The sequence below is a fragment of the Hydra vulgaris genome, chromosome 10 (assembly GCF_038396675.1).
Source record: "Hydra vulgaris chromosome 10, alternate assembly HydraT2T_AEP".
Classification (NCBI taxonomy): domain Eukaryota; kingdom Metazoa; phylum Cnidaria; class Hydrozoa; order Anthoathecata; family Hydridae; genus Hydra; species Hydra vulgaris.
In genome coordinates this window covers 27,400,001-27,412,977 of record NC_088929.1, presented here as the reverse complement: position 1 = coordinate 27,412,977, position 12,977 = coordinate 27,400,001, and the positions used below count along the sequence as shown (strand labels likewise).

Sequence of the window (12,977 nt, the reverse complement as noted above, 5' to 3'; positions counted from 1 at the left end):
TTATTGTATTACGACTAATTAAATGTAAAACTGAAAAGAAAAAAAAAAAAAAAAAAGCCAAAACCAAGGCCTCCAATATCACCTTATATAGAATTTTTGAGGTTGCTGATTTCTATTCCGCATTCCTTTCATGCATATAAATTATCAAAAGCCCGATATCGTAATAATCTGGACTTCTTACTGTTAAAAACAATGAAGCGCTAATACAATATTTGATCAACAACTTGTAACCCGACTCATAAATCAACTGAATGAACTCAAAATTTTGAAAGCTGTTTAAAAGTCATGAAATTGGACCATTGCAATAAATAATATCATCAATTACATGAACAAACATTCACTTGCCATCACTTTTCACAGGATTGAACTGAGTTGAGTATCAATGTTGTTCGAGAGTTTATTTTCTGGTTTTATTGCGTTACGAATGGAACATCCTAGTTTGTCAATTGTAAAATTTACCATTTTGATTTTTCCAGAATCAAGTTTCATTCGTCATTGTTGTTTGATTTCAGGCGCTATTGTCAGATGTTGATGCGACATTTCATCGATCAGCTGTTTCTAATTGAGCGAGTTCAAAATATCGACAATTTTCGGAGTTATTCTCGCTTCCAGGTAATTTAAAAAAATCTGATTTCAGCAAGTAGGCAATGGTTGTCACAATATTCTATTTAGAAGCGGTTTGTATTGGTTTGTAGCGGTTTGTAGTTCCACCATATATTTTTATGCAATTATTCAGCTTTATGAACTCCAACTCACATCCAATATATGTCAGTGGCGCGTGCTCAATTTTTTTCTCTGTTCTCTCAGTTTCAAGACCAGAGTTTTTTCATACAAAAGAGAAGACAAACCGAGAACTACAAAATATGATTCAAGTTAGAGCGGTTTATGGTATCACAAATGAAAGAAGCTATTTTTTTGAGATATTAAACTCTTATTTAGTTCTAACAAGATTGCAAGCAACCCCTATTAAGTTATGAGTTACTTTAAAATAGAGAATAAGTTAAAATACTAGGAAATGGAAGACGGAAGAACTGAAGACTTAAAAAGTTGTAGTCTGTATAAAAAAGAAAAACATAAACGTAGGGAAGAGTTATAAGGTTTTTTTTCAAAAACCTGGATTAATAAAAGTTTTTATAACATGAAGGAAAAGATACAGTAAAAGGATGCAACTTGTTGAATAAAAAATCACGCAAGAATGAGTTATGGTTTATCGTAATAGAGATGATAGGTCGTTTGAACATTGACCATGATGGTATTTGTAGAAAAAAGAAATGAAATGCGACCTTACAACAATGGAAGAATGACTCAGGCTTGGCAGATAAAGCAGGTCTAATTACATTTACAATGTGCTTATAGACTTTGTCTGAGAGTAAGAGGGTTGTTATTCGTCTATATAGGTATGCCAACATTCTTGCAAAATTTTTTGAAGTAAATAAACGAGTTTTGAAGTCTAAAAAAAATTGTGGATTTTAAGTCCAGAATTTAAATCCATAAGCTACCACAAGCCCTAAGCTGTTACAGAAGAGAGATAAGATTAAAAATCGGCTGCATGTTCTAAGTAATCATAAAGTGAGGATTTTTGTCAAGACTAGAGTATAAAGTTGAGACGTCAAGAAATAGAGCCACTTTAAATGCAAAATTTTCTTTAAGATTGTTGTAGTAAATAAGAAACAATACAGGAGCAAAGATGAGAACCTTGCGGTACCATTGAAGTTACTTACCCAGGAAAAAAAGTTCTATATAATTTCTATAAACTTTTGGAACATATGGTCTATAGAAATTCTATAGAATTCTATAAAAGAGTTCTGGAAAATACTTTTTTAAGACTATCATGGGTGTCTTGTCTGAAACAAAAACTGTAGAGGTGTTTAACTGAGAATTAACTTTAGCATTGGAAGCTAGTGTGATTTGGATGCTTAACAATGGATTAAAATTTAAAATATGAATATTTTTTATATTTAAACTAAATAAATCGTTAATAGAATTATTCGTTCAGGTTTTGCACCGCAATGAGTTTATGAATTCATTTTAATGCATCATAAATGTAATTAAGATTTATTTTTTTTAATTAGGTAAAAACTTTTATTATAGATGTAGCTTTATTTTTTTAAACTGATTTTTATACAATATTTCAAGAGAGATAGGTTCCCAGCAAACATGTCAGCGTTGAATCAACGTTGAAAACCGGTCGCAGCGTAGAAAAAGGGTTACAGTCACAAAAACAACGCGCTTTCAACGTTGAATCAATGTTTGTTATTGTATACTAAATCGCGGTAAATTTAAACGTTGAATAAGCGTTGAAATTGTAACGTACTTTAGCTTCTCAAAAAAAGACGTTTATTCAACGTGGAATCAACTTACGCAAAAAGCCATTTTAAAGACGATTCAAAATCTATGCTTCATCAACGTTAAAAATAAACCGCTTTTTAAACGTCACATTTTCAACGTTGAATAAGCGTATAAATATCAACTTATATTATCTTCTCAAAAAACCGCGTTTATTCAACGTTGAATAAAAGTACGCAAATAATCACTGTAAAAACGTCGCAAAGTTGAAGGTTTATCAACGTTAGACATTAGCTGCTTTTTCAACGTATTTAAGCTATTTATGAAACACTGTGGACCAGAGTGACCGCCAGGTTAAGTTGTTCCCTAGGTCTGATTTTTCTTTTTCAATAGTTGGGTATACATTAGTAGACACCATTTATGACATTAAAAACTTCTGAGTGATTGGACAAAGTCAAAAAAAATTTGCTCAAAAATATTTATTTTTAGCCATAAAAATCTTAATAAATTAGGTGAAAACTCGGTTGAAAGTCCGCGAAATTATTAAATTGTATATACAATGGCGGACTGTTTACATAAAACGTGTGCTGTTTGTCTTACACAGTTCGGGAAAAAGTCATCTAAAATTCAAAAGATCACTCCAGCAATTGAAACAAAGATAAAAACTTTCGTCTGGAGTCAGTATAGTTTAGATGTAACCAACTATCCCAAGGTTATTTGTAACAATTGCCACAGAAACCTCTATGATCTCGACAAGAACAAGGTGGAGTACCTAGGGAACTGGATAGTGAAGATATCCAAGGTAAAATTCATGTTAATCTGTTTTTTTATGTATAGTAATTATTATTAATTTCTAGTTAATACTTTGTTATATTTACAATCACACAGTTTCTTAACTAAAAATATAGAACAGATTTTTTTTTTAATACATGTTATTACAACATTTACTTAGTACATGTTATTAATACATATACATGTATTAAAAAATAATACATGTGTTATTAAAAAAACTTTCAGTTTTTCTATTGTATGCGTAGACTTAAAATGTATATTACTTTATATATTATATATACAGCACAATAAGTATATGTATATACATATACTTAGTTTAAGTATGACATGCATGGAAGTATTTGAGTATAATATGTATGTATGTAGACTACATACATACTACATATATACTACATTGTAGTATATAAATATTAGTTATACAAAACATGTATATAAGGTTGTATAAGATAAACAACTAATTACTATTTATTTATTAACTATTTATTTACTGTTTACAGTGTAAGCTTAAAATTTAATTATATAGTATATATATAGTTAAACTTACATAGTGTATAGTAAAATACCATTTAGTATGCTAAAATAATATCACTTACTGATCAATATTTTTTCCATTATTTTAGATTGATAGATTGCATCTTAGAAGATCATCAAATATCAAAGACATTGTTGATGAAATCAGTGCTTCTAATGATTCTGAACATGCAAAGTCTTCCAGACTATGTTCAACATGCTTTGGCTTTGTAGGTTAGAATTTTATTATTATTGTTGTTTTATTTTTTCATATATATAATGCTTCATATATATAATGCTTCACATAACAAAATTTATTGTACTTAATAAAATATTTAGTTAATTAAAAATTTTGTTCATTTGTTTTCAAACAAAAATATTTAGTGCAAGGAGTGGCTCATATCTGTACAGAGAGCAGAGCTGTGAACAATCTCATTGAAGCGGCAGAACAGCTTGGACCTAAATATTTAGAACGGGTAGCCTCAGGCAAGTATATTAAGCTGTTCTTTAATATAAATACATATTTAAAATTCCAAATAATAAACATATTTTATTTATGTATGCTGCCAGGTATACTTAAGCACAAGATGGAAGCTGAAAATATTTGTAGAGGACAGAAGTTTCAGTTGGCTACTCAAGGGTCTCCTTTGAACATTGTGGTTGGAACTCCTGACAAAAAAACTGACCGAATTGAGCTGAAACAGGTGTCCTTTGGTACTGTTATGGAGTTGGTTAAATCTCTTGAGCTTTCAAAAAATCAAACAAAGATTTTTGTTCCAAATATAGATCTAGTATGGGAACTCAAACCTGTATTGAAGCGAACATCTTTGAAAAAATTGAAGCTCTCCATAACCGTATAGATGAATTTTACACTTCTAAAGAAGTAGGTTTTATGGATGGAGAAGAAGCCATTACTAGAACATTGGTTCATGTAAAAGATACATCTACATTTATACAGCACGTCTTAGGAATAGATCCACATGACTCCATATTGAGAATAGCTATGGATTCAGGTCAGGGATATGGTAGCAGGGGATAACATCAGCACTGCTGTTCTGGAGTTTAAAAAGTCCTATGCAGATTTGATTGAATACGTGCATGCCACATTTGAGGGTATCAAGCTCAGTGTTACATGGAAAGTTCACATAGCAGTATGTCATATACTTCCTTTTCTTCATTCTACTGACTGCGGCCTAGGAGTTTACTGTGAGCAAACAGGAGAAGCTATTCATCATGAATTCAAAAAAACATGGAATAGATACAAACGAAGAGTTAACCATATAGATTATGCAAAACGACTAAAATCCAGTGTTGTCGAGTTTGCATCAAAAAACATTAAATAAACTGAATAATTATATAATTTAATTTAATGTTTATAATTTCAAGTATATATTGTAAAGTATATTATTTATAGATTTAGACTTATATTATAACTAGTTAACATAAAGCTTTTTTACTTTGTGCTTTTATTTGTATAGGATAAGTTACACCTATTTTTTAATTTTTTTTTTTCAATTTTTTTTAACACCCTAGAAGTTTTAAATGTTATAAATAGTGTCTTTCCAAAATTTTATAAATAGTGTCTTCCCAAAATGTTAGAAATAGTGTATACCCAACTATTGAAAAAAAAATCAGACCTAGGGAACATTTTAATCTGGTGGTCACTCAGGTCCACAGTGATAAGTATAGCTATTTTTTGATTTTTTTGTCTCATTTTTTTTTTGAAAATTCCAACACCCCAGAAGTTCTAAATGTTATAAATGGTGTCTACTAATGTATATCTAGCTATTGCAAAAAAAAAATTAGACCTGGGGAACAACTCAACCTGGCGGTCACTCTGGTCCACAGTGGAAACAACGCTTATTCAACGTTACATATACCAACGTTGAAAATGTGGTAGTTAAAAAACGTTGAAAAAGTGTTATTTTGCCAACGTAAATTAAACGTTGTTTTGACAACGTTTAGGAAGTGACACATTGAAAATTATTGTCTCATTAACTAGTCATTACAAAAATAATTTGCCGTAAAGAAAAGGCAATGAAAACTTAATAGAATGCATGCAGATGGTATAAAAAAAATATTTTGATAAAGTTATGTTTTATAACTTCTTTTTATTGCGGCTAATTTAAAACTTTTAGATTTTGCATCAAATTGTATATAATATACATAAATCTCAGAGTATATTCGGTTTATTCAGGTTATTTTTGTTGATGATTTATTTATTTTAAAATGACCATTTTAATAAATTGCAAAGTTGTATTAAATATGTTATTTCTAAGTTAAAAATAGCACTTAATTTTAATAAGATTCAGATGTTTTAAGTAATATCAAAATTAATAAAACATAATAAGTCAGACTAAATTTAGTCTGTTCACAGACTAATTTTTTTATTTATTTGAAAAACTTTAAACACCTTAGCCTAATTATCAAGCAAATATTCAGTATAAAATCTTCGACCAATAATGAAAGTATGCATTATTAAGTTTTTTTTTTTTATAAAAACACGTTTGGATAAGAAACTTTATTTCCATTTTTTTGAAAAACTTCTAATTTTAATAGGAAAAGTATTAAGTCCTAATTATAGAGTTGGTGTTGTATATTTAATTCTAACATTTATTCTTTATCATATATTTTTATTTATTTTAATAATATGTATTTATGCATATATATATATGGGTAAATTTATGAATATATATAAAAGAAATATATACATTTTATATATGTATATATAATGTTTATATTTCTAGTCCTAATTTTAGAGTTAGTGTTGTAAATATAATTCTAACATTTATTATTTATTACATACCTTTGATATGTATTTTTATTTATTTTAGTATTATGTATTAATGCATGTAATTATGAATATATATATATATATATAAATATATATATACATATATATATAAATATATATATATATATATATATATATATATATATATATATATATATATATATACATTTTATATATACATATATATTTATATATATATATATATATATATATATATATATATATTATATATATATATATATATATATATATATATATCAGAAATATATACATTTTATATATACATATATATATATATACATATATATATATATACATATATATATATTTATGTATATATATATGTGTGTGTATATGTATTTTTATATATATATGTATATATAATAATACATATATATATATATATATATATATATATATATATATATATATATATATATATATATATACATATAAACATATATATTTGTTTATAAATGTATATATATATATATATATATATATATATTTATATATATATATGTATATATACATATATATACATACATTATATATATATATGTATATATGTGTGTATATGTGTATATATATATATATATATATATATATATATATATATGTATATATACATATATATATATACATATAAACATATATATTTGTTTACAAATGTATATATATATATATATATTATATATATATATATATATATATATATATATAATATAAAGATATATTTATATATAAATATATATATATATATATATATATATAATATAAACATATATGTATATATAAATATATATATATATAGTTATATATATTTATATATAAATGTATATAAAACAAATAATGCCTTTTTTTTAGATGATCTATTACAATGACTTCACAATCTTGGGCTAAAGTTGTTTATTTTAAAAACAGATTGAAGCAGAGGCAGTTGCTTTATGTTGTTGGGTAGAAGATGGTTGGTTATTTTTGTCAACTGGTGTTCATGCAATATAAGCTGCCTATAATAGTTTTCCAATTGATTATTCATTGAACAAGCTTAGAGTTAAAAGATTTAAAGTTACTGGAGGTCATTAAATTTTACAGTATCATTGCTATTTTAATTGTTTTATATGAATAAAAAAACTGTTATAGTTTTATATTAATGGTGAAGTATTATATCAAACAAACTTCTATAATTAACGGTGAAGTACTATATCAATTAAACATCTAATAAGTCTTATTTTTATTTTGGGATAAGTAAAATTTTGAATCTGTTTATTGTATTATGATTGCCTAGATATATATCGTAATCTGTTTGCACTGGGTCTACATTTTAGTTTTTACATTTTTGTTTATATTTGTTTTACTAAATAATTACTTATAAGTATCTATTATTAGATACAGAAGTAGGCGAAGGATTTAATTTTACGACTACAGAGGACTCCAAAAAAGAATGAAAGTAATTATGTTAGTGAATGATTGTGTTTCTCTTTGCATTTAACTTTTTATATGGTGAAGAATAAATAAAACTTAATATTAACTATTAGTCATATCTGATTTTAATAATACTGTTTAAATTTTTTTGACATGTGATAATTTGATTTTGGGTGTAAGTTTATTTATTAAAGTTCTGGTGGATCAAAGATAGAGGAATGATATGGTTTTAACTGGTTTTCATCTTATGAGCAAAGTACATTATATGATTTAAATTGATGGTTTATAGTTACAACTATTCATGTAAGTTTAATTTAGTTAATTTATGTATGGAATTGTGACTATTTTTAACTGTAAAATTTGACTTCCATAAAATGTATATGTCTATATTTATATATATATATATATATATATATATATATATATATATATATATATATATATATATATATATGTATATACGTATATATATATATATGTATATACGTATATATATATATATATATGTATATACGTATATATATATATGTATATACGTATATATATATATGTATATACGTATATATATATATATATATATATATATATATATATATATATATATATATATATATATATATATATATATATATATATAGTATACATAGATATATATATAAATATATAGATATAGATATATATATATATATATATATATATATATATATATATATATATATATATATATATATGTATATATATATATATATATATCAGGCCTTGTTACGAGATTTTGCTGCGTAGCGAAAACGCGTAACGCATTTCTAAGTTACTCAACTCAGCAAATATATTTTGCATCGTTAGAAGTTATATTGCGTCACTAGCGTCTTTTCAAGTACCGCATTGTAATAAAAGTTATTTTATTAACGCGTTAAAAATCATACAGTTTGTTTTTTTCTCACTATAACAAAAGTTACAAATAAAATCTAAGTTCTTATTAAAAAAATCATTTTTATTATTTTTTTCAAATATGAACTAAATTTTATTTTGAAAAAAATAATTTTTTAATGAAACGTAAAATGTTTGTTTATTTTCTTATGATTTTACATTTTGGTTATTTCATTAACTGTTAATAAATTTTTTCTTATTTAATTTGTGAACTCATTTTAATAATGTTTTTAAACAAGAAAGAGTTTTTTGTTGTTGTTTATCAGTTACCGATAACATATTCGTGATCATAATTTATTTTCATAAATTAAACGAACATCATTAAAACTTTACGTTATTGAATTAACAATAAACAAAATATCTTATTAATAAAATATTTACATCAAAATAAATCGTGCATTTTTCAAACTATTATGACTAAAAATAAATTTTATATTTAAAAGGAACTTATATATTTAATTCCTTAAGAAAAAACTTAAAACACTCAATTTTTTCCAACTAATTTTTAACAACAACAAAAAAAATTATGAAACAAGCTGTTTCTTTAACAAAAAATCTATTAGTTGTTGGTTAAAGTGCGGTTAAATGCTTTTACTTACGACTTTATTTCTTCTTAATAAACGTCACGTTAACGACAATCAAAAGATAATTTAAATATTCTAAAAGATATAAGTTTTTGCGTAGCGCAAAACTGCTGAACGCGTAGGCAAATCGCTTTTTCGCAAGCAAAATGCGAGCTGCGTAACGCTTCTTAACACCGCCAGAGATATATATATATATATATATATATATATATATATATATATATATATATATATACATGTATAGCATTAACATTTTTGATAAATTCAGAACTCTAACAATAAAAACAAAATTATTTACGTTGGAATCTACATAACTTCAAAAATTGTATGTTTTTTTAAAATTTGATTGTAATCAAGAAAAAAAATATTTATATTTTTTTTTAAATCATTGTAAAAGTAACTCTATTAATTGAAATGAGCTATTTTAAAATTATTTTAGATTTCAAAATTGCCCATATATATTTTCAACAGGGTTAAGGTCTGGACTTTGTGGCGGCCATTTAAGGATGTTAGCTTTACTTTTTTTTGAGGAACTGTTGTGTCGCTTTGCATGTGTGTTTAGGGTCGTTGTCATGGTGAAAAAAAACTTTGCGATCAATTCTTAAACGGATTGACATAAATTTTTTAAAAGCCATTCAACATACAACTTCCCTGTCATTATACATTCAACATTCACCTGTCGTCCCACACTATTTGAATCAAAACATCCCCGAGCCATAGGCGAACCACCTCCATGCTAGACTGTTTTTTTAAGATTTCTATCTAAGAGTGCATCACAAAGTCTGTGCCAAACTCTTTGTTGTTTTTTAAGCCAAGTATTTGACATTTATTCTTATCAGTCCATAACACTAAGTTCCAAAATGCCTCACACTTGTTAATATGCAGTTTTGCAAATGCTCAAAGTTTTTCTTTGCTTATACGACTAATGAGGGGTTTACTTTTCTGGAGAAGGTTTATTTAAACCACCTAAATTATTAAACCACTTAAATTAAGTCTTCTCTGTACAGTTCGATAGGAAACATTTAATTTAAGATTTTCAACAATCTGCCTTTAGGTTATTGTTGAATTTTTTTTTTTTTATCAGTGCAATTAGGATATTGGTTATTGTTGAAGTCTTAATGGGGCGACCAAGTCTTTCCTGATTTTCAGCAGAACCAGTTGTTTCATACTTTATACACATCTTCCTAACACCACTTACTGATATTTGATATTTTTCATCTCATTGCTTGTAGGTTAGGCCCTTTTTTCGATCAAAAGTGACCCGAGATCTGATGTCCAATGAGTAACTTTGATGAGAAACCATTATTATTATTTTAACTTTTTCTAAAAATAAATTCCAAAAAATATAGTTTAAAATGCTTATTGTTAATAACTTTAACAAAATATTTTCGATGTTAATACTTTTAAGTAAATAGTTATTGACAAAGCATTATATTTCATAATACAAATGTAGATGTTTCTTGTTTTTGTCACATTTATTTTAGACAAAAAAACTCAAAGTTAGCAAAGTTCATTTAATAGAGTTACTTTTGCATTGAGTTAAAAAGAGTTATAAATGTTTTTTTTTTCTCTCTGGAATCAAATTTTAAAAAACTTAAAACTTTTGCAGTTATATAGATTCTGACGTAATTAATATTGTATATATATATATATATATATATATATATATATATATATATATATATATATATATATATATATATACAAAATTATACAATTTTGTATATATATACAGTATCGGACAAAACGAGTGCAACCAAATAATGCTAATTTAGTTTCTTTATATAAAAGTGCTGCATTTTTTCAATTTAGAGAAATAACTATGTAACTGTTTAGAGACAAAGTTCTTCAAATTTTATTCATCACAAAGTTCATGATTTGTACACGAAAATTAATAAATTAATCAAAAGTATTAAAAAAAGTTGATTTCCTTCTGGACAAAACAAGTGCAACTCGACAAAATGTTGACCAAGCTGTATTTCGCTATCAATATTTCGTGGCGAATTCTTTGTTGTCGATCACAGCCTTGCATCTTCGAGGCATAGATTTGATCAGGTGATCAATGAAACTTTGTGGAATCGCTGCCCAGGCCTTTTGGATTTGTTCAAACAGTTGATCCTTATTGCGAACACCTTCACGATTAACTCTGCGGTTGACGATCTCCCACAGGTTCTCGATAGGGTTGAGATCCGGAGATTGAGGCGGCCAATCCATCACCGATAGGTGGTTGTCTTGAAACCACTGCTTGACTACTTTTGCCGTGTGTTTCGGATCGTTGTCTTGCTGAAAAACCCATTTTATTGGCATATTCCATTCAGCATGAGGTAACATAACATCTTTCAGGATATTTTTATACATGAAACGATCCATTATTCCATCGTTTCGATGTATTGGACCTAGACCGTCAGCAGAAAAATACCCCCAGACTATTACATTGCCTCCACCATGCTTCACGGTCTTATGGCAGTAACGTAAATCGAGGCGTTTTCCGGCCGGTTGACGTACACGGCAAATGCCATCGCTCCCAATGATGTTTAACTTCGATTCATCACTGAACAGGACAGTTTGCCATTTCTGCACATTCCAGTCAATATGAGATGTAGCAAACAGGAGTCTTTTCTTCTAGTTTTATAGTGAAATCAGCGGTTTCTTTGCAGGGCGTCGAGAAAACAATCCGGCTTCAACAGCACGTCGTCTGATTGTTCGGTCCGATACAGGCAGCTCTAATTGCTGTTGTAACTTGACTGATAATATCCAGGGATCCTTCTTGACGGATCTGACAATCATAGAATCCTCTCTAGAAGTGGTGGAACGCGGTCTTCCACCTTTGTTATCTGCTGCCAAGTTCCCTGAAGAACGATATTTGGAACATAGTCTTGATACGGTCCATTTTTTCACGCGATATTTATCATAAATACTTTTTTGTGACATTTCACTTACGTAATCGCCAATAATTTTTTTTTTTAGTTCCAACCCAAACTGTCGGGAGCCATTTTTGCACTTGAAGTTATAAAAGTAATAAAAATAAATAATCACGCTTCTCAAGGCTTACCGTGTTACATTTACCTTGTGATGATACAATAATGCTCTGTGGAACACAACGTCTTGGTTGGATGTGGACTGTATTGATGTAATGAAATACTTGTTGTATTTCACTTCTTGTATTGATGTTCTTCGATAAAACGCTTTGATAAAACTCACTTCGATAAACTGTCTTGATAATACTGACTGATTGATTTCCATATACTGACTGAATTACATGTCGATTTACATGTCTCTTATATAGTAAAATGAACCTGTGTGAACCTGTTCTGGAAGATTCTAGATGCTTCTTTTCGATGCTTCTGAAAGCTTCTGGATGCATCTGGATGCTACTGGATGCTTCCAGAAGCTTCTTCTGGAAACTTCTGGAAGCTTTTGCATGCTTTTGGAAACTTCTGGATACTTCTTTTAATTATTAAAAAACTTCAGTGACGTTGACATGGACCAGACTTAAGAAAATGAAACAAACCAAAAAAGTTGCACTTGTTTTGTCCGCTGCAAAATGGCACTTGTCAACGAAATTCTGCCTGTGTGCTGTCACCTGTCAGCTGATTGCTCATGTCATGGCATGCTATGACTCCAGACTCCTGAACTGTTTGCTGTAGTAGTATAGTTTT

At 27.4% G+C, this 12,977-nt stretch overlaps 1 protein-coding gene and 1 long non-coding RNA gene across 3 annotated transcripts in view; both read left to right on the top strand.

Moving 5' to 3' along the window:
* The first annotated feature begins 2,671 nt into the window (after window positions 1-2,671).
* Window positions 2,672-5,044, top strand: LOC136085878 (uncharacterized). The gene is made up of 4 exons (XM_065807658.1): window positions 2,672-3,088; window positions 3,699-3,822; window positions 3,973-4,074; window positions 4,159-5,044. Exons 1-4 carry the CDS (start codon window positions 2,846-2,848, stop codon window positions 4,446-4,448), a joined length of 759 nt encoding a protein of 252 aa, XP_065663730.1. The 5' UTR covers window positions 2,672-2,845; the 3' UTR covers window positions 4,449-5,044.
* Window positions 5,045-5,531: 487 nt separating this feature from the next.
* Window positions 5,532-12,977, top strand: part of LOC136085879 (uncharacterized) — a 9,513-nt gene continuing 2,067 nt past the window's right edge. Inside the window, exons 1-3 of one of the 2 annotated variants that reach the window (XR_010641240.1) lie at window positions 5,532-5,654; window positions 7,250-7,460; window positions 7,772-8,110. This is a non-coding gene — a long non-coding RNA (uncharacterized LOC136085879). The other variant, XR_010641239.1, reaches the window with a different exon arrangement.